Source organism: Fulmarus glacialis, unplaced genomic scaffold, assembly GCF_000690835.1.
Source record: "Fulmarus glacialis isolate BGI_N327 unplaced genomic scaffold, ASM69083v1 scaffold9408, whole genome shotgun sequence".
Classification (NCBI taxonomy): Eukaryota; Metazoa; Chordata; class Aves; order Procellariiformes; family Procellariidae; genus Fulmarus; species Fulmarus glacialis.
The window spans coordinates 74,563-97,033 of NW_009228920.1; the positions used below are offsets into that span (position 1 = coordinate 74,563).

Below are 22,471 nucleotides of genomic sequence, written 5' to 3' on the forward strand. Positions count from 1 at the left end.
ACATTGTGGGATTTCTAAGCGTAAAGCACACATACTTACCACTTTAAGCTAAAAGATAATAGTATTGGTTACTGTACGAGTAACACTTTTTGCATTCATAGGAAGCTTTGTTTACTGTCTGTAATGTGATGTTTATCTTTGGCCCTGTTCCTCCGATACCTTTTACCCTGTCGACTGTTTTAGTGTCATAGAAATTAAAGGATTTGACAAGTTGTTTTCCTTGTCTGCTTCCAAAGTACCACCTCGAGTTCCGTAGAGGCTGTCGCTGCAGTCGAGTCTGTGCAGGCAGGAGCTCGTGCAGCCGTGTGCTTAATGGGATGAACACGTGAGCGGCCGCTGCAGAGTGATGCTTTCTCAAGTATGTCACCAGGCGTGACGAGTGCGAAGGGGGCTGCAGCCCTCGTCTGTCCCACCAGCTCTCTCCTGCTCGCCCATATGTCTCTGCAGCAGCTGATGCTGCTTCAGGTGCTCACACGTGCCCACTGCTGTGTGGTAAAGACAAGATGGCCCTTTTCCTAAAGAATTTACAATCTAAATTAGAAAGGAATAAGGTAGAAACAAAAAGCAATTGGCTTCTTCACGCAGGTGACTTTCCTTGAATTTTCTAAGAATGTTCTAGGTTATTTTCCTTTCTCTTTCTTTTCCTCCTCTTCCAGAAGCGGGAGGGGCTCAGGTGTATGTACAGCAGCTGAGCCTTGTGCTTAGTGGACGAGCGTCTACAGTTTTGCAATAGCAGGTACAGGAAGACAGCTAAATCCTGTTGTTTTACCTATACTCTGATTTTTAAAATAGCAATTTTTTTAATCTAGGTAAAGTCATTTAAGCAGAGACAGTACTCTAAAGCCATGTTAATAACCTCCTTAAAAAGAAATGTGCTTAGTTTGGTTTAAAAAAAAAAAAGTGTTGATGTGAACAACACTTTAAGGAAATAAGATCCCCCACCCCCTAGTGTTCATATTTTTATTGTTATTTTGGTGCTGACTTGAGACAATATTGCATATGCTAACTTCCCTCCCCAACCGGCATATTTCAGGAGCTGAAATCTTGAGCTCCTGAATATTGAATTGACTATTGGTAAACTGGCAATTTATTTCAGTTGCATTAACAGCATTTGAGCTTTACAAAAATGCTGCTTTTGAATTCATCCCATTCAGGGAGAGCAATCTAAGCCAGCAGCCATCACCCAGACGGTGATAACCTCGGCCACCTTGTTCTACCTTACCTCAGGCAAACAGTCTCTGATGCTGTCACAAGACGTTGTGATGCTCTTTTTCGTTCAAGGTGTGAGGACATCAGCCCGTGGTTTGTCCGTCTGCTGCACACAGTTCTAGTTGCTGAATTGGGTTACTTTTGATTGGGATTGCAGACTCTCGGGGTTTCCAGGTGACAGCTGTGCATGTTCTTGAACTGCGGCTTTTCACGTTCAGCTCTGTTTTGTTGGGACTGAGGAGTCATTCAGGATTTTCTAGTTGTACGTTTCTGTGGAGGCCGTTCTGTGTTTGAATGGCTTCTTGCTGTCTCAAGAATGCTGCACGGTTCTGAACAGAACCATGTCCCCCCAACACCACATCCAGAGAGGATCTCCTACAAGTTTCATTTTAACAATTAAAGCCTGGCAATATTGGTCAGAATCATAGGAAGGAGAACACATCTGGTGATGAATTAACACTAAATGTGACTTCCAGAATCTAAAATCTTGGCTTGCTTTCCTTTTTCACGTTTTCAAGTCATTCACTATCTCATTCAGTGGCATTGATGTTAATAACAGGTCCTCTTCTTGATGTAGGCAAAATGTGAAAGAATAGAACAAGAAGCAGCTTACACAGATCTGATGTATGATCTGTAAGAATATATACCAGCAGGAAACTTAAATGGGGAGGTTTTTTGGACTGTTTCACAATTGAAGCACCTCAAACTCCTCTTTCAAAGAGAAAGAAGAAATGTGTATCGTTAGTCTATGAAAGTTAATTGTATGTTCTCCAAATATGCCAATAATTCACTAACACTGCAAAGAACTTAATAAGCTCTTCTAAAAACTGGTCTTGTGTTTCATGATGCAACAGTATCCTTGACTTTAAATTTATAGAAGCCTGTGAACTTGTGAAGATGGCTCTTACTTGGTAACAGAAAACCTGAGGATGCTTGCTTGTTCTGTATTAATTACCATATTTTTCTAAGTAACTTTTTCAGTTTCACTTACTGCTCATAGATGTTGGGTTTATATACATAGCATTAAATGTTTTAACAAATAACAGAAGGTGACTCCAAACAGGCAAAGTGATAGTGTAAGACATATCCTGTAAATCTCGATAATCCTGACATGTCTGAGTCCAAGCTATTTAAAAGCTGTATCTGCATTAAGACTTCACGTCAACATAGACATTAGGAAATCCCAGTTCTTCAAGACTTCAGGTATCGGACTATTCATTCGTACCTACGTGAGCACTTTGGGATACTGCTTCTAAATCACTTCTAAATGTTTGGTGTATATTAACCTCGAGTGTTGCAGTTGCTTCCCTTCCCACCCCCATTACATTGTTTTGTAGTCGGCATCGCTGGATGAAGCTCCTTTCATGCGCAGTGCTTTATTTTGCATTCCTCATATATTCAGTACTTCCATAGATACCAGCTATTGAAAGTATCAGGGCACTTGCTTTGATTTTAATGTCTTTCTTTTCCCACATAGACTATACAGAGACATTCCCTAGTTAGAAATGTTCTTCCATTATGAAAATGTTTGTATTTATTCATTCGTTTGTGCTTGATCTGTTTTTTACCACTAGATTCCATTAAAACAATCCTGTCATTAGAGTGGGTCCTCTAACAAATTACCAAGAGCTCGTGTGAGTTTGAATTAGGAGAGAGATGGAAATGGTTTATTGCATATATGTGTGCTTTTAACTTAATTTGTAGAGTAACACTGTAGCCCTTGATGTGCCTTGCTGCCTTCCTTGATTGGAGATCGAGACGCGTCGTTCCGGTGTGTCAGCAGCGTGTAACTCTCTCGTGTTTTGATCAAAGTCAAACTTTGCATGGTGCCAGGGTAAGACTCTTCACGTGTTTTCTGTACCTTTTGTGTTTCATGCGTACGAGCATGTTGGAGACCTTCTCTCTCCATGCAAAATGATCATTCAGAAAAGCGGCATGATGGCGGTACCTGTATTTGTGAATACGATGGATGTGTTTAAACGCTTAGGAGAAAATTAATTGGTGCATGACTTCTGTTTTCCCCCTAACCATAAGTTTTCCCAGTCTGGGCCAAAATACTTAGATTCACAAAATCTGTGCGAGTAACTTTCTCCTCCTTGGCTTTATGTAACAAAACAAAGTTGAGCCACTTTTCTTTTCTTTTTTTTTTTTTTTTTAAAGGTAGGTTTCAAAGTATATTTGTCTTACTTGGCCTGACTTCTATTACTTTGAAAACAAATGGATAGAAAATGAAGATACATTTGGGTTATGGATTTGAAATCTTAAAGTGTATGAAACACATACTTTTTTGTACACAAAAAATATGGCTAGATTTCCTTTACTTTCTTGTGGGGCCAGGAACCCAACCCTGCGTTAGCTAGATAGAAACTGCACACTGCTCTTGTCTTCATGAAGCTTTGTCTCTGTAATTCCCACTGAGGAGACAGAGAATACTCTGAGTGCTGCTGGCTGCCTCGTCACATGGGATCAGCTTCACGTGGGCTTGGGTGACGCCACCGTAAAAATCCAGTTCTGAACTAGCGTTTCCATGGATGTTGCTGCTGCTGGTGCTGTAACAATGGCAGCAGGTGTCTTCTGTCATGCACTTTCAGGTTTTCCATTGCATTGTTACCAGTTAAGAATTCGGTTTACAAAAAAAAAAAATAGGGCACAATCTGAACTGTGTGTGAGGCTGAGAGATGTTGACTAGAGTCAGCCGTCCCTCTTGGTCCGATTTGTGCTTGAGGCTTTGTAAACCCTGCAGTCTTGAGCAACTGATGTTTCTTTCACAGGGATGTGTCTTGGACCAAGGTAAAATACAGCTGAAAAATTACGCTTTTAGTGTTACTTTAATCAGAATAATTTTCTGCGTACATACCTTCTCCTCACCAATCCTGTCCTGCTTTATTTTAGGTCATCCAGAAACACATTTTGTAATGTTCTCAGTTGTGGATACTTTGCTGTGTTACAAAACTAAATGAAAATACTTGCTGCCTTAGCCAGGTTGAATTTTTTGTGCAAAGCAGTGGCAATGTGTTTTTTTCCTTCGTTTGAAATGTTACACTGAATGTTTTGTAGGAAATTTTTTTTTTCTACTGTGTTTTCAATAAAGTTAAAATGTGATTCGTAGTGGAGTTTTGCTTTTTTAAAATTTTATTTTAAGCAATGAAGAAAAAAAAATCTCTGTGGCATTCTAAATTATCCTGTCAGTAGTTGGTGTGAATAGTTGCATTCCTCTCTCTTCTCCTTCTTCCCCCCGGTTTAACATGCTTTTGAGATTCTCGGATGGTCAGGTTTTTAAAAGGCATGATGTATGGTAGGTGATGGAGATTCCTGTACATTCAGAGGCATTACAGCCTGTGTTTAAGACGGGTGCACAATTAATTTGAACCCTCTACTTTAGGCAAGTGGGGTTTGTTTATAGAAGGGTGTGCTGATTATGTAATGTGTAAGTAACTTTCAATAGCTTAATAGTTTGACTGAAGGGCAATTTTTATGTATTAAAAACCTGAACACCATGTTTCCTAAACTATTTGAAACTTAAACAGCTTCAGACTTCCATTTCACAGGAGATTTGAGGCTGGTTTTAAAGTTCAAGAACCAGGTGGCTGGAAGAGACCGGGAGATGTCTGATCTGTTCAGCTGCACAGGATCAAACATACCTGCGTTATTCCTGGTGTTTAACCAGCCTGGCCGGGACTATCTGCGATGTGATTTCTGTGCTGTCTCTGGGCAGTATATTCCAGTGTTTAATTGTCCAAGGTTTCCTGAATGTCAAGTGTGAGCAGCCATTGCCACGCTTAAAGCTTTAATTTGGTTCTCAAATGTCCATAGTAAGACAAGTCTTTCTGCTTGCACCAGCTTTTTCCACACCTGAAAGGTTACATTTCCCTTTGTCTTCTGTGTAAGAAGTGACCTCCAGTTCCCTCAACTGCTTTATGTAGGCCTCTCATCATCCTTTTTGCTGCCTGCGGGGACCCTCGTATGTTTCTAGAAATGCAGAGCTCAGAACTGGACACGGAAACCTCCAACCTTGAGTCCTTACACTACATCATGTCTTCAGTTCTTTTTTTGTTTGGTGGTGGGTTTTTATTTAGTGGTCTTTTTTTTTTTTTTGTGGTCACTTTGTTTTTTGGTGGTCTTTTTTTGCAACATCATTCATTCATACTGAACTTGTGGTCTCAAATATATTTCTGGATGTCTTTCTACAGAAAGTCTCTATATTGCTACATTACAGAAGATGTGAGTCATCTCATACATGGGGTTATTCCTACAAAAGTGCATATTTTGCGCTTTGATTTTTTGTGACACTACATTTTCTGCTTCATCTGCAGGGCTGTATCCTGCTACAGAAATGAACTGAATTGGCTTGATATGATTCTCTTCTTGGCAAATCCCACGTCAAATACTAGTTCTTTTTAAGTAGTTTGTACCAGTGGTTTTCTGGGAAATGAAACTAATGCCTGCATTTCCCCAGGACTTCTTCCCTCCTCCCTGGTTTCGAGATAGGTTTATCAATTCCTAGTCCTTTGGAGTGCCACATATTCTCCACAACTTCTTAGAGACAACCATCTCTGAAAGCACTGCAGACAGCTTTCTGGCTGCCCAAAAGCAGAGTCAATCAGCAGCCGATCTGTAGAACACTTTTTATCTAACGATTCTCTAATACAGCCTTTCCCACTTCCAGCTTCAGACTGTAAACCCATCCATACAACCTGGCGTTGTGGTGGCCACCTCACTTGATGCACGATGCAATTTGGTCTTGTCAGCATTATTTGGAAGCTCTCTATCGTTTATGTAGTTGATCAGTTATTGCCTTTTACGCAAAATGAATTTTCTTGTTACCTTGATATGTTGCTATTTCATTTTGTTTTAGCTTCTGACTTTTGTCTTTATGTGCTCATACTTTTCTTATAAATTATCTGTGGTCACCTGACTTCTTTTCAGCTATGCGTTGCTGAAACTTCATCATCATGTTTTTATTTCTCTTGAAAGCAGTCTACTTACTGTCGTTCCAGGTTCTCTGAGGTTCTGAAACGATCCTGCATCTTTGAGGGCCACGTTTATCTACCTCCAGCTCTCTGGAGTTGGTCGGAGTCGTTCAAGCAGAAGCAGCAGCTGGGGTTCTAGTTAGTAAACTTTGGTGAAGGAAAAGAGAGGAAAAAAAAAAAAAAGTGTTTCTTGCTATAACTGCCAGTTGCTGTAGTGGCAGCCCTTGTGAGCAGGAACCTGAGCTGCAACAAATAAGGTGTAAAAAACCAGGTGAGGGATAATAGCGGGGTATTGCTGAATGTACACAATGCCTGGAACAACTGCGGCTCATCTTTGGGAAAGGGAAATGAAAATGGAGGAAGGTGGGAGTGACAGAGGGAGGAACAATAAAAATGCTGGAAGACCAAGGGTGAAACTGCATATAAAAGGGAAGCAACAGCACCCTTCTAACTTTTATTTCTCTAAATACAAGGCGAGTACCATTGTCCATACAAAATCATTGGTTCTTGGAAGATACGGCTCTGAAAAGGCTCCAAAGTTAGAAGTATGTGTGTTGTCAGCTACAATCTACGAGGTAGTTCATTATGAGCGATATTTATCAACATTTGAGGATTTTCTTTTGATAATATGAGCGACATAAAGGACAAATATGTCGCTCTTGCAAGGAAAACTCTTCAAATGCTTGAAGACAGGTATGATGAAACAAATGTGAACAAGAAAGCAGAACAGTCTGTCGTGAAAACTGATTGCTGTTACCAGAAAAGAGACAGGCAGGATGAACTGTAGGAGTGAGTGGCATGATACAGATAGGACAGTCAAGTATCTCTTGCCGAAATGCCTGAGTAAAAACAAACAAATAAATCTGTAGTGAAACAATGGAAGGTAAATATATCAGCAGTATGCTAATTTGAATGTTCAAATGTTATGACTGCAATGTATTTTGAGAAATTATCAACATTTTGATTCTGAATTTTGTCTACAGCCTCTCTGGGCTCTTTAACTGAGTAGAAGAGAGATACTGCTGAGGTAAACCTCTGAACTGTAAAAACTTTCAAATATTTCTGATTTGGAACATATGGACCAAAATTTAAGAAAACAGAAACTACTCAATTGTGCTGAAAAGACTGCCATGCCTCAAAAGAGCATAAAAGAGCTTATAAATGCAAAACTACTTTTAAAAAAAAAAAAAAAAGGCAAAAAGGAAAAAAAAAGAAGCCAACCAACCTGCATCTGGATCTTTTCCCAGTCAGTTTCACTTATTAATATTTCTTTTCCTTCCAACTGCTGAAACACATCTCGACTTGCAGCTATAGAAGAATCTATCTCAGAAAAAAATTCATCTAGGTTGATGTCGTAAGAACTCAACAGTCGATTGCTGATCTGTTGAACCTGAAAAGAAAATCAACTGCTGTTAGATTTGGAGTTACTTATAGGTAGTTCATATGTGGATGAATTATGAGCGATTGGACAAGTGGGCCTGGTTATTTGCATGATCTATGGAATCTTGTTCCAATTTGCAGCTGGTGTCCAGTCCTGATTTAGAGATTAAAAGCATCAGGTCCCCAGACTCCACTGATGGACCATTATCCTTCAGAGAAAACACAGAGTTTTCGTCACTGAACTTTCCCAAGATAGATGTACTACTCTTGACCCATATGGATGCAGCACAGAGGGTACATCTGTGTTAGAGAAAGGAAGTACAGAACTTAGCTGAGCATTGGTTATTTGATGGGAAACCAGTGCATAGGCTTAGTTAAAGGCATGATACCCAATGAGAGAAGAGGCATAGACTTTTATGACCTACTGCCTTAAATATGTTTCTGCATATTGCACATAGGCCTAAGCAATCTGCTCATCATATCTGAAGATGCTCAGCAAAATAAATACCGAAAAGCAATGAATGCTTTTCTTAAACTTAATCATTTCCTTGAGTGCAATCCCAACTCACTGTGGCCACTTTCTCTCACTGCTACCACAGTATCTGAAAGTTCTGGGAGTCACACAGGTCTTAGACTTGTCTTTTGTGGCTCTGCTTGTAAATGCTTTCATCAGTTTTAAGGAACATTTCGACACCTGTACCATGACCATGCAATGTGAGCCCTTCTCTCCATGCATTTCCTGTGAGCGAAAACTTGATAGGAAAACAGGGAGCCATCTTTTCAGGGAGGATGGGATGGGAAGTGGGAGGTGAGGTGGCAGAAGGGTTGTTGTCACCGTCAGGCAGCCTGATGGTACCTGAAAACTTTCCTATTGTTTCATTTCACTTTTTTTTTTTTTCCCGGTAGCTTTTCTCTCTACCAGGACATGTGCTCTTTTATAACTGCTAAAGTGACCCTTCATAGCATGTATCAGAATATTCAAAGTGAACTTTTCTAGAGCCAAAGGAATCAAGAGCCCAAATCCCCCAAAAAACCCAAAAACTATCTGAAAAGCTCACTTAACATTCTAAGATTTCATTTAAACTTTGAATTTCCTAAATTTTCTTCTAAAACTATGAAAAAACTAATCAGTTAATGTTTGTGGTTTGTTTTTTTTTTAAATTATGTCCATAGTGTCTTCCAGTGAAACCCATAATGTTTCTCAATAAAGACTTTAGAGACAAACATTAGAAGCGTCCAGGTAAGGGAAATGGTGAAAACCACCACGTAAGGCAAGTTGTTTTCTTCTTGATGTTTGATTTGTTCCTGTGTGTTTTTATTTTATGGTCTGATTCACTGCTAACTGAGACCTATTATGACTTACTGTATTTCCAAATGATTCCTAACACAACAGTATATTGAAAGGATGTATCCATTTGTCAGTACAAATCAGATTTAGTTACCTTGTTAGTTAATGCTGATGTATCAATGTAACATAACTTAAAAAAAAATCCCCTGAGACCCCTTGTATAGCATATGTATTTAAATCACAATGTGATAGGAAAAGCAGCAGCCCCTTCTGTACTCTGTGAGAGTGTTCTATGTCTAGCAAAGAGCAGATGAGTAATCTTGTGCTCCCCTCATGACTGTTCACTGACAAGAAAGAAAAAAATCTGATTCTATCCCACGCAAACATGCGCACTGACCTTCAGTGGTATGTGTAAAACAAAAACCAAACAAACAAGAATGCCACCACAGGCCTCCTTCAATATTTACACTTTGGGGTCTCCAAACAATCCCAAACCATGACACTGTCAGCTTCCTGAATGAGACACGAAATACTAATACACTACACTTTAATCTGGTTATGTCTTTAATATTTTAATGTGATTATGTATTTAATTAAGCAATAACAGTCCTAGTAAGTTTTATCTGAACTGTTGTTACTTAGGTTCTAGAACTGAATCTATTCCACGTTGCAATTTTAACTGCTCTTACTGATTTCATTTTAAAATCTGACTTCAGGAAGAACAGGGTAAAATTACATCTAAACCTTATACAATTCATGGTTTCTGTTCAACATCAAGTAAAGGTTGATCCATTTGAAAAGACTTTTGGTCCTGATTTATGCTTGGTCTTCATTTATATTGGTACCAAACTTGAACAGCCCTGAACTGTTTTCATAAGAAAGCTAGGGGGATGTAATAGAAAGCTACAGCATCCATGACGGTGCTTTCTCATAGCCTCTCAGGACCCAAAATTTGAGGAAAAGCAACCACATTTTAACTCTGCCCTTATCGGGTGTCTCTTTCTGTGAACGTGAGAGCAACACAGACAGTATGTGGTCAGTTCCAGGACCTGGCCTGTCTTTGTGAACTATACTAAGACTAGACAGGCTGCTGAGGAAAACTAACCAACACGGAGAGCTGAAAGCAGAGGGCAGAGAGGGGCTGGGGTTGCATTAAGCAAGCAGTGCCCCCTTTCCGTCTGTGCCTGTGCTGCTTGTTCCTTTTTCCCTCAGTAGGGAGAAGCCCTCCATTTCGTCCCTGAGCTTGCACTTGTGTTTCTCTTCCCCATTTCACTAAGTGATCCTGAAAGTCCTCTCATGAGCCTCCTTGAGCAGAAACTGTAAAAATAAAGAGAGGCAAGCTCTTCTCCTGCCTGAGACAGTGATCTATTAAGTTCCCCTGCTGCTAAGATACTATCTGCTTTGAGCTACTCCTGTATTTTCTGCAGTATGACCTGACCCAACCCATATCCATCAATCAGCAAATAAAGTCTAAGGTTGGGAAGAAAAAAAGTGTAACTGAAATTTAACCCAAAATTTTTGCTAACTGGCAAATCAGTGCGAACTATCAATGTGAAAGGAAATAAGCATTTTGTATGATTTGTTAGTGTTAACGTGTTCTAGGATTTAAATACTAAATCCTGCTGTGTTTTAATGCATAATACTGAATAATCTTTTTTTCTCCAGAACGACTGAAACTGATTAATTGAATTATTTCTGAAAACACCATACCTCTACATTTTATGTCTGTGACTTCTTAAAACTTGAATGGAATTGCATAAACTGAGTATTTGAAATATTCCATCAGTACGCAAAACTACATCAGTCATCTGTACAGCAGCACAAGACTATGATAAAATAACATGATGAAACAAAGCACCGAGGTGAACTTTGTCCACAAGGAAGCCTTTTTAAGTGATCCAATGTCAGCAAATTGCTTACTAATGTGTTGACTTATGGCAACCCTCAAAAGTAAAATGAAAAGGCTGGAATTTACAGCATATCAATGAATCAGTTGATAAGCTTTTACTGGTTTAATATCCTCCTAGTTTTGCTGCTTGGAGCCACTTCAAGTTAGCAACAGAATGTTTACCATCTCCATGTGATAAAGGAAGTCAAACGACTAAACAAATTCCAGGACCATTATACTGTTTGGTGAGATTTAAATTAAAATCGTTGGGAGAAATCATGTGGAGGGGGGAGGAAGAAACTAAAGTCAACTACATCATTTCACAACGACTTACCTCGCTTCTTAAACAATGGCAAGATTTTTAGCAAAGCTGGAGATAATGTAATGTATTTGAAAAGATTTAATTGCACCAATAAAAGACTATACCACAATTAAATGACATACAGAAGTGACATTTATAGGTAGGATCAAAGAAATTCACTACCTAACATGCTGAAGCAACACCCTGCTTTCTGTGTATAGTAGTGCTAAAAAGTAGCCTACTTTGGTTTCAGTGACCTTTCTTATCTCCTTTGATCTAGATTATTAAAAATTTTAATGATAGGTGTAATAAGGGCTACCGTAGCACCCTGAAATAAGTAATATGTGTCCTTCCTAGTACTAATATTGCAGACCTTGTTTTTTATTTTGTGATATTTATTTGAGAGTACAAAACTTGACTTTTAACCTGTGTGATCCTTCCAGAGGAGCCAGGGTTATTAAAAATTTGATTTTTTTTTTCCAATTGTGATGCCATTTGATTATGCTAATGTTTAGGGAGTGACATTTTAAAAGCACAGCACAAGCTTGAGAGGCAAAATTTATTTCAGAAAAGGTTTTTAGCATCTGGAAATGGATAGCTACTTGTGAAAAATTTCTTTAGTGTTTTCATTAACCAACACTTAAAAGTATAAGAGCAAACAGCAGGAAAACTCATCTACAATTCCCACTTGAAAGCCACTAAGAAAAATATGTATATATCCTTTAATCATAATTGGTACTGAATTAATTTAAACCTGGCTAATCCATATGAGAAGACTTTATAAATTTTTTTGTAATACAAGGTGAAAAAGTAGTGCCCATTTTATTGCGTGCAAAATCCTGAAGAGTTACATATGAGAATGATTTCCTAATGCTGTGGACTATATATGGGATCTATGTTACATGAAGACTTTCCCATGGCTTATAATCATTTGATAAAACATGGGCAGTTTATCAGTCCCCTAAAACAGGTATCTAAGGGGCCCTAAAAGCTAGCCCATTGTAGGTTGCTTGGTAGACAGCTACTGTAGACATCTGAAGTTCAGTGAGAGAAATTTTAACAAATGACACTCGGCTGCAACTTTTGGCATAATTAGAAGCCTTCTTCAACTTCCCTTTACTGAGACCTTGGTTGTAGCTAAGCATGGTACCTTGAGCCCACAGTCACAGTCTTGAGGGACAGTCACAATCCACCGGAGGATTGACTTCTTCCAAACTTAAGTGTTTGAGCACTTTCAAGTGTAACAGTAGCTTTCTTCAGTTACCTCCATATTCATTTTCTCTGTTACAGGGAAGGACTTTGCATTGATTACAGAGGCAGCACAGCAACCAGCAAGCTGTCTCTATATTAAGGCTGAGAGCAATATTCCCTCTCTCTCCCCTGCCACTGTTACCACACAAGCAGAACAGTGGTACCAGTTCTGTTGCAACAGTCTGCCAGATCACCTCTAGGCTACAAATCTCACTATCATACGTAAATGAATAATATAGCAAGAGAGGGTCTTTGCCTCCAAAGCTCTCCTCCAACAGGATACAACCAAGCAACTGTAAGAAAAAATGACAGACAGTGACAAGCCTTTTTCTGCAAGCACTCTTCTCTTTAACTAAAGCACTGATTTAAAAAAAAAAAACAAAAAACAAACCAAAAAACAAACGAACAACCGATTTAAGTATTGGTTTAAACCTACCACTGATTTAGCTTGCAACGTGGGTAAGAGTATTTCCCAGATGCATGCACTAGCTACATTTAAGTGGCTGTCTTGCGTGGCTTTGTTCATCTCTGTTAACCAGGCTGTTTGGTAATCTGGACTGGAAGATGGCTTCTCTCGTTCCCTGAGGGGCAGTTTGGTCATTGCTGAGGATGTGTCAGAGCAGTTTTTGTTACTGAAAAGCTGAGCTGGGCTGGCTGTACTAACCTGGGGGAAGACTGGAAGTTGGCAAAGGAGGACTTGAGGGTTGCACAGGGACTCTGCAGCAGCTGTGTGCTTAAAGGCAAGCAGGGTCATTGCAAAATGCTTGCACCTGATTTGGCCTCATTTGTATGGGGTCAGGACCCTAATTTGTTACAGTCTGACTTGCATCTGAGCAGAACTTCGAGAAGGGCAAAGCTATGGACTATCCAGTTCAGTGTCCAGGAAGGGAACAATGACAGTGAAAAGAAGTTGTGATTGTTTTTGGTTTGTTTCTCCCCTTACTATACCCCCTTCATATAATTCTATAGGAAAACAGATTACTGTGATTTATCAAAAAGAGAAGGGAAATACAGGGCCACACAAAAAACCTACTAGTTGGCCTAGGTAAACGGCAGGCTTTAAAACTAAATATTTAAATTATTTTCCTCACTTCTACATTGTAAAGAGGATGGAATGAACAGACTAACAAAACAACCGAGTGTCTCCAGTGCTGTTTAATACAAATAAGAGGAATAAATGAAGAGGTAGAGAGCTGGTATTCAGGAGTTTTGATTTAAGGGAGCTGAATCAGACTAAAAAAAGAGACAAAGAAACAAATGCTACATACCTTTTTCTCAAAGAATTGCTTTCTTAATTTGTTATCTTTAGGAGGCACTGTTTTTCTCAAGTTTTTATACCATTTTCTAACAATATATCCCCTCCAGGAAGCTTGAATTCTGTAAGAGACAGTTTTGCTCAAAAAAGAGGAAACTCAAATTTATGTAATTTTATTATTTATATGAAATAATCATTTTATGCATTTTTTTGTAGTGCATTCATTCTGTCTAGTTTCTTATTATACTAAAGTTTTAACACATTTGGAACATTATTTAGAAATAAATATTGTCCAGTGACAACACCTGTAGCAGAAGTAAGGCTTACCTTACCTTATCGCGCACTTAATTTTAAAGAAGCGTGCCCCATCATGTATTACTCTGGTCTGATACTGCTCTTTTCTACACAGAGGACAAGACTTTTTACCTGTAAATTTTTCAAAGGCTTTCAGGCATGCCTGAAAAAATAATTGCAATTACTTACAATATATGTCGTATCATTGGAACAGATGAAACAGGATAGATTACAGAATGTATAAACAGTTTATTCATCAATCCATGAACACTCTACAAGATGCATATTTTTATAATTAAAATGTTAAGAGAATTTTGTAAATCTCCATATATTCGCATGAAATTTCATGAATTAAACTATTCCTGCTTAGTATATATTTTCCCATATGGTTTTAAAAAAGGTAATAAAATGGAATAAAGTGCCTCATCATAAAATAGCCTTAAATTATATTTCTTACCATAAAAATCTGGAATCAAAATTACTTTTAAAGATGATTACATTTAATTCATTAAGATATTCATTTAAGTAAGTAGTCTAATTAATTAATTAATTAAAATACTCATGTATTATGTGCTTGAATAGTTATACAAAAATGTACTCACTTTATGGAATACATGGGAACATGAAAGCAGCACCTGTTTTTCAAAGGAAAAGAAAAAAAACCCCTGACTTTAAACCATTCTAAAAGCTGAAAAGTAAAAAATGCTGACAAGAAAAATTTTCACTGCCTGAAAGGTCATCAGTTTCTTTCTGTTACTACTGCAGTCTTTCTGGTGAAAATAAAATTAGTCTTCTATAGAAATTACTTAATATATTACAGCTTAAACCAATATGTGAATTTTGTGTTAATAACACATGGAGTGGCAGCAAGCAAGAAATGCCAACTGTTATTGACTGGAGGAAAGATTATAAAACAAGTACTTAAAATGAAAGCTGATTAATTTTTTTCCCTTTTCCCCACAGAGACGTTAAATTTCAAGAAGTGATATACATCAAATGCAGCATTTCACACATACAAAAAAACAAAAGAGAAAGCATGTTCACAGGCTACAAGAAAACTTCACCTTTATCTGACCTAAATTCCCACCAAATGCTGATGATCTCCATCCTGACAAAAGATACAGAGTTGGACAAAAAAGGCAGTTGGCTCTTAGAGGAAGGAAAAACTGGGAAAGGAGTGAAAACCAGAACAAGTAGTGTGCACTATTGAGCTGGCAAACACAAAAGGATTAATGGCTAGCAGCCAGCTGAAGGGAGAGCTTTCAGATACAGTGGCTTTTTTCCCTTGAGGGAGGAAAGCTAACGAAACACTGAGGACAAAAAGAATTCCAGAGGCATTTCCTTTTTTGTGCCAAATCTAAAGTAACCTTTTTAATGAGTGCTGTCTTTTGCTCTCTCTTGTCAAGCTTTAGACTTTCAGGGTAGCCAGAAACTGGCAGAATGATCTTTTGCCAGATCCATCCCACCTGTCTGTGGACCATTGTACACCTTCAGTTAATGTTGCTGTAAAAGGAAGCAAAAGCCCTGTATCTAAGGTTATTGAAAGACCTTGATTCACATCACAGACTTGGCTGTAAAAAGTCCTCAGGAAAAATTAAAAGGGGGAACAGGCAGAAAAAAACCACCATAAAATGCACTGTGGAAAGAAACTTGTAAGGAGTTGGGATAATTCTTCTAATTACCATCATAACCTCTCCGAAGCAGCATTCCTCTTCAATCAGTCACTTGTCCCTTTTGCTTAATATTTTCAAGACAATAGATGAGAGAATCTCATAAAATATGATGTATTTATGCTTATGCTACACACATGCATTGAATAAAGCCATCAAGGTAAAATGCAAGCATTTCTTCAGATAACCTAAGGCAGTGACTGACTAGTATTAAGAGTACATCTACCTCCATTTTCCAAATAGAAATAACTCTTGAACTAAACTGCAATTAACAAACCTTGTGAGAAAACAAAATATATCTTAAACTGCATAGTTAGTGAATGTTTACCATTCTGATGAATGAAGGCTAGGATCATATCTATTTGCTTTAAATGAAGCAAAAAATAGCCTATACCTGCTTTGCAAGAACAGATAAAAAGGCTGATTACCTTCTCTATTGTCATAACGTGAGAAGTGAACAAACACTACCAACCTTTCTCTACCATGTCGTGTCCAAAATACTTTCAGAGCTGGCCACTGAGAGCTGGGTCCAGCTATTAAATGCTAAATGGTGTCTTAAAGTAGAATCTTTCACTTCTTTCCTTTCTTCCTCCAGCTAATGATTTTTAGCAGTAACTCTGGAAAATTTTTTTGAAATACAATTGTGTAGTCCACACAATTACACATGTACCTGAAGTTGAAGTGCAAATTCTTCCCTGCATATTGCACAAGGCTGTATGGAGTCTCCATGCTGTATGGATCTCTGTTTTATTTTTATCCATTCTTCAGCAGTTAGTGGCAATGACGGAGGCTCAACTAGGCCTAATTTCTGAGCTGTCGAGAATAACAACAACAAATCATTGAATAAAACCCATTGGCAGATGCAGACAATGGATTTTCTTCATGTGAAATTCATCGATGATGCAGTTATTTAAAAATACTTTATACAGATACTTCATATAAATCTATCATCAAACAAACCACTGGCAAGCAACATACTTCTTACTATTAGTTAGCTATTCAGTAATTGTCAAAACCTCTTTTACATACAGGATTTATACAGGAAATTTTTAAATGTAAACTTTTATTTGCCAAGTAATTTGAATTTATTTTGATACCTTTCCACAGCCATTACGATGGGGAATATTAACTAGGCAATATAACAATGCACAATAACGTAATTTTGTTTGTACAAACAAAATCTCTTTTAGAATTCGTTTGCGAAGGCTTCCTCAACATTACATTTTTGTATTCTCAAAAATAAAAATGAACAAAGTGGTATAATAAAAAACTGTTGCTGGTGCAAAATGCTGAAGTGTAATGAGACTGTGATGGATGCAAGAGAAATAAAGAGCATAAAGAAACAAAGAGATGGTTACAAGACACTACTGATATTGTCACTGTGATAGCTGAGCTTGTCAATCTCCACTGATAACTGTGAGATGCCCTGCTGCATGTCCATGTGAAATCTCTGCCTTCTCAAAGAAGGAATCAGTGAAAATACAATATTCCCCTCCGATCCCACAAATGGCAGATAAAGTCCAGTGTCAGTGTCTCAATAGTAAAAAAAGATGCTAGTAGGTACAGCAAAGAATCTTTGTCATCTTTGAAGACCAGAGGAAGCAGCTTGTGTGGACTGACCAAAGTCAATGGAGGAATGTCCAAGGTATGTGTAATAAGCCAATAACATGAGTCCATGATGAGGCCTCTATGGTATTTGCTAAAAGCAGAAAGGAAAAGGGACATGCCATAGTTAGAATGCAAGCTGATGACACCTAGATGAGAATTTTAGTTCTAAATGGGAAGGAAAGGGCCAACTCTTTCGTTCATACCAAAACCTTTGCATAAACCAGACATTATTTGTTCTGTATAAGCTTTCAAAGCCCCATCAGACAGACTGTATCCAAACCGATTATGCTAGTTAGTCATGAAGAGAAAAGGAATCCTAACAAACCAAAGAATGGGGTTTTGGTGATCCACTTGCTTGAGTATTTGGTTGTTCTAGGATAGGATTTGTTAATTTTTGAGACAAAAATTCTGCTCCTGAGCTCATCCATCTACAGATGTATATCGTTAATCATTTAAAATTTGCACAAAACTGCTTTTGATCTTTTTAAAGAACTTTTGTGAGGTACTAAAGGAATTATAAGGAATACTTTCTTCCCTCTAGTTGAACTATCTGCCTAACCTACTTCCTTGTGAGCTCATGACATCCTTCAAACGTAAATCAATTTGATTCCATATCTTAGAACAACAGGATGGCTTTGAGATTTCAAGCTGGCTCAGTTTATGCGTTTGGAACTACGTGGAAAGTGCTTTCTCTACATATGGTTTGGTTCACGTACACTCCGCCTTGTTACTTTTGTTACCCTTGTAAAGGTATCAAGTCAAAGATAAGCAATGCATGTAAACCTAAGTATCAAAAGAAAATTTGAATCAATGAATGCCGTGGATGACATCGGTGGTCATATATGAATTGTCTTAGAAGCACACTGTTTCGGTTCCTGGACAACTCAATATCCAGACAGAAATAGAGGACCTCCACACGTGCAGGAGCTCACGGCTCTGCCTGCAGGCTATGGGCTAGGATTCAAACCACTCCATGTCAAGCAGCAAAGCACATACGTATGTATTTACAGCATCGTAATTTCAGAATGTAAAATATACACCATATTAACATAAAATAGTGTTGTCTATCAATTTTTGGTGCAGTAAAATGCTTTCATCTGGTGCTCTTGATAATGAAAAATAATATGAGCTTTAAAAGAAACATGAAGGATCCTGCAAACTTTCTAGAGTCTAAAAGCTAGTTCAGAACACGTATTTTGCTTAAAGCTTATGCATGAATTGCTGAAATTGGTAGCTGAGTGAAAGGAAGTTTTCCTAACCACGAGTGCTTTCCCTCTTGACCATTCAACCCTTGAAGAGCATCTACTGTACAGAACAGAGTTTCTGCTACAAAAGAAGAATCAAATTATAAAATACATGATAAAAGTTTCAGTAAAAACATATATCAAGTTTCATCTGACAGTAATACCTAGGAGTATCAGTGAATGAGCAAGGAAACAAGATCCCATTTTGATAGTCCAATATACACAAGCGATGGTCTTTGTGATGAGAAAATCTGGATACACAAGGAGTGAACAAGATAGCAAACCAGTCACAGCATGAAAGACAGTATCACAACATAAAAAATGCCTACGCTTGATTTTCTTCAAGCACTGTGGTCAGAGACTGTTTTAAGGAAGACAATGAGATGGCTTTGTGGAAAGCCTTTTGTATACCCCCGGGGTAAGAAAAAATGCTTATTTAAAACTTTCACAAATGGATGATTAAAGCTGCCAAATAGGAGGAGATTGGCGGCAAAACCTAACTTCTAAATAATATAAACCAGATGGGATATTTGTGAGGGACAGGTTATACAGGTGTTTAGAAGGAAAGCTTTTATACAACATAGTTGATGAAGGAAAACTGGCAGCAGGACACACAAGAAGGGATATGTGGTTGAAGCAAAAAGCTCTATGAAGATATTCTCAAAGCAGCACTTTGAATAAATACAAGCAATGAAAGCCTACATTTATCACAGCTCAAGACATCCAAGAGTTTTCATCCTTATGCATCAAGTTTACAAGCCCAACCCATTTACTGACGCACCCATTTACAACCAAGTGAGTTATTTATCCTAAAATGAACATTAGCAAAGTGATTACATACATTAACCTTTAAACTATTATTATTTGATTTTAGGACTCAAGTCCCTATTGAGAAAAATTTAATGATAGAGGCCTGTAAGATTGTGTTAGATTACCCACAAACTCAAGAAGAAAAAGGCGCATTAAATTATGTTTTCAAAGTTGTTTCACGGCTCTAAGGTTTAAACCACACAATTCTTTCTAAGAAGAGAAATCTTGACACAAACATTTTAAAATAATGAGAGACTATAGGTGAAAATACTAATAAGCAAAACCCAGAAACAATTGCAATTTTTAAAAATCTTTCAGCACATTCTTTCAAATCACTTGCACAAGCATTCATATGGGACCTTTCAGTCAATGCTGTGATTTAAAGAGAAAATACTTTGTCTTTCTTATAATTGCAGAGAACATGCTCACACTTGGGCTGCATTTTTTCACCACAACCTTTAGCTTCCATAATCACTCATTATTTATATTTGCGTTAACCCCAGTACCTCTCTGCTGTTTTTTCCCCCCACTATCCTCTCTTCTTTCAAATTCCTCTTCAAAACGAACCAAAGAAAAAACCCTCCCATCTTTAGAACTATAACCATGTAAACATAGTAATAATCACCTTGTCTTACTACCTTTGTCCTATCACTTGTTACACTCACTTGTTGTGTATTATCTTAAGTTACCCTCTTAACCTTCAGCTGATTCCAAAAGGCAGATGCCTGTGCTTGTATGGAGCCTCATTGATTTACATGGTTCTCTTTAGAGCTAGGACTACTGTGACAGTTACTATAGCAAAGACAACATGATCTTCAGAGAGGCCTAAGGGTATTTTTATGAAAAAGAATAAATAAAACAATTATTAATGATGATGAAAGTTTATTATGCTTAAAACTGCAAATTGTGGAGCCGGAAGGTCCTTTAAGAAATGCCTAATCAAGACAACTGAAAGGATGGAGACAAGAAGATGTTCATGGCAAGAATACTGTAGAAATCTTTAGAAAAGGGAAATATAAGACTGAAACGGATAGGCGGGAAGCCCATTTGGACTCCTGGTCTGTTAAGATGCTCCCTGGCTTTTTTTTTTAAGCAATATTGTCTGTCGCTGCTGTACGACTGTATTATTATCACACTATTTAAAAGTGAGTTTTCTCACCAGGCATCATTCCAAGCCCTCACATCTGTGACTTTTATCTCGTTGCATGTTTGCTTCTAAATTTGAAAAAGGTATTTAACTACAGGTGTTAATTCTTCCTGGGTTTAGCCCCAGGACCATTGTAAAAACAAACCTTTTTAACTTTGACTAAAGGTGGGTATATATTAACAAAGAATACATTTAATGCAGCACTACTAAATGTCTTTTTACTGAATAAGGAATAAACCAAACCATTTCAAATAGACTTAATAAAATCTTAATACTAAAACATTCCCCCAAATAAATACAACATCAAAATCAAGATGTTTGCTTGAGAATATAAGGTAAAGAAAGTTATGACAGTCAATATACAAAACATTTTAAAAAAACTATAAAAGACTTCCTGCCTCCTAATGAAAAATTCTTCTTCATCAAGATGCACTAGCTTCTTCATTTTTATCTTCATTGTCACAAGAATAATATTTTTTAATACATTTCAGATATGAAAAGACACGTTCAAGCCACTGATGGCTATTCCATTGTTTGCCTGATGGCCTAAACTGCTGAATTTCGACAAATTTTACAACAAGATTTTATGCTGTTTAGCATTAAATTATCTTATTGAACAGAAAGCTTAGCGTCCTCATTTTAGTTTATTTTAAATAAAAACAAAAATTCACAAATCAGAATATAATGGTTTACCTAACGTTAGCCGTGGAGGACTGGGATCAAGAACATACTCCTTTTCTGCATCTTCCTTGTTTTTGTGGGGAGTGCTCTTTTTTCTTAGTCCAGTATCTACTACCGCTCTGACCATCTCTTTGTTCACGGGTTTGGTAATGTTCTTGGTATTCCTTGTCCTTGACTTAAAAGGATCTGCTAATGAAAGATCCTGGAGCTGATGACTCTGTATTATATGATCCTGTAAAGCAACTGCAGAAACTGCTATCGTCTCTTGTTTGGAGGAGCAGACCTAAAAAGAAAACAAACCCCAACTTGAATAATTATTGTTATACATGGTTTAAAAACTTATCTATTATACTAAATTAAAAGAAATTCTGCTCTTAGCCAATATTTTTGACTTGTCAAAGGCTTTTATACACATGCAACTCCTGTACTTGAAGCCTAACATACAATTACCATATTATGAAATTTAAGATTGATGTTTCTGACATTGATGTTTCTGACACATCCTAGTTTTAACTTATAAAAAGTCAAATGAAATCTTTGATTTATCATTTATATTAAATAAAATAGCAGTAATTTTTAAGTTTTAATTACTGAGCCCATAATTATTATATGCAATAAACTCATTATGGACTATAAAAGTTTGGCATGCCCAAACACATTTTTACTTCAATATAATTAAAAACAATCCCAAAGGCTAACCTTGCCTTCCAGAACACTGAATATAAACAAGAATATATTATTTTTATACAGGGAATGGGCTTATCTATCTATTCCTCCATTTCTCCCCACCCTTCTGCCTTATTTTAAAAGATGTGAAATCGTACCTTGTAAAAATCACGATGCTCCATTGATAATCTTTAACTGATTTTACAAGAGTCGCGTGGCTCTACAAACAGACATGTACAAGAACTTGAATAGTATTTCTCAGCAGAAATAGCCTCATTGATAGTGGAAGAGAAACCTACAATTTCATCCACCTTCTCCTAGGCCTACCATCGGAGACAGATTAACATGTGTTCCAGCCACAGAGGTTAACTCTGGATCCATAAACCATCAGCTTGCCCCTCTCCTGTCAGCCTCATCTCACCCCCAGTGGACTGCCCACAACGTACACAGAATAGCTTCAAAGTGAATGGTGGTAATCACAAATTTCATGCTGAACCAAGGAAAAAATATGGCCGTAGCAATAAACCCCGTTGAACTGTTCTGCCAGATTAGTTTATTATAGACAAGGAAGCCTGTGATACATAGAGCAAGGACGATGTCAGCAATCCCTTTGGGGCTGAAGCTGCTCCGCGGCAACCTCAACGCTCTCACGGGCACAGCAGGAAAACCTGCGGCGTGGCTCGGTAGCGGAGAGGAGGCTGGCAGAGGGTGAGGCGACACCCTTTGAAACTGGCTGTGGCAAACCGGAGCCACTGCTTACCGCGCTGTCCTGTTTCAGCGTGTAGCTGTTCCTCCTGCTACCACAGCCA

The 22,471-nt window shown here is 37.8% G+C and overlaps 1 protein-coding gene across 1 annotated transcript; it reads right to left on the bottom strand.

Moving 5' to 3' along the window:
- Positions 1 to 6,778: 6,778 nt before the first annotated feature.
- Positions 6,779 to 21,844, bottom strand: RNF32 (ring finger protein 32). Its single transcript, XM_009583655.1, has 8 exons — positions 21,821 to 21,844; positions 21,009 to 21,279; positions 16,177 to 16,319; positions 14,439 to 14,471; positions 13,875 to 13,999; positions 13,556 to 13,664; positions 7,405 to 7,569; positions 6,779 to 7,018 (listed from the first exon to the last, which is right to left on the bottom strand). Exons 1-8 carry the CDS (start codon positions 21,842 to 21,844, stop codon positions 6,779 to 6,781), a joined length of 1,110 nt encoding a protein of 369 aa, XP_009581950.1.
- Between the last annotated feature and the right edge of the window lie 627 nt (positions 21,845 to 22,471).

Bases quoted from the DNA above. Each gene is read 5' to 3' on its own strand.
- RNF32 (XM_009583655.1), bottom strand. From the start codon at position 21,844: ATGGAGCATCGTGATTTTTACAAG. The intron at 16,320-21,008 runs GTAAACCATTAT...TATTCTCGACAG, and splicing joins TCCTCCACGGCTAACGTTAG to CTCAGAAATTAGGCCTAGTT. The intron at 14,472-16,176 runs GTACATGTGTAA...TTTGAAAAACAG, and splicing joins AATTTGCACTTCAACTTCAG to GTGCTGCTTTCATGTTCCCA.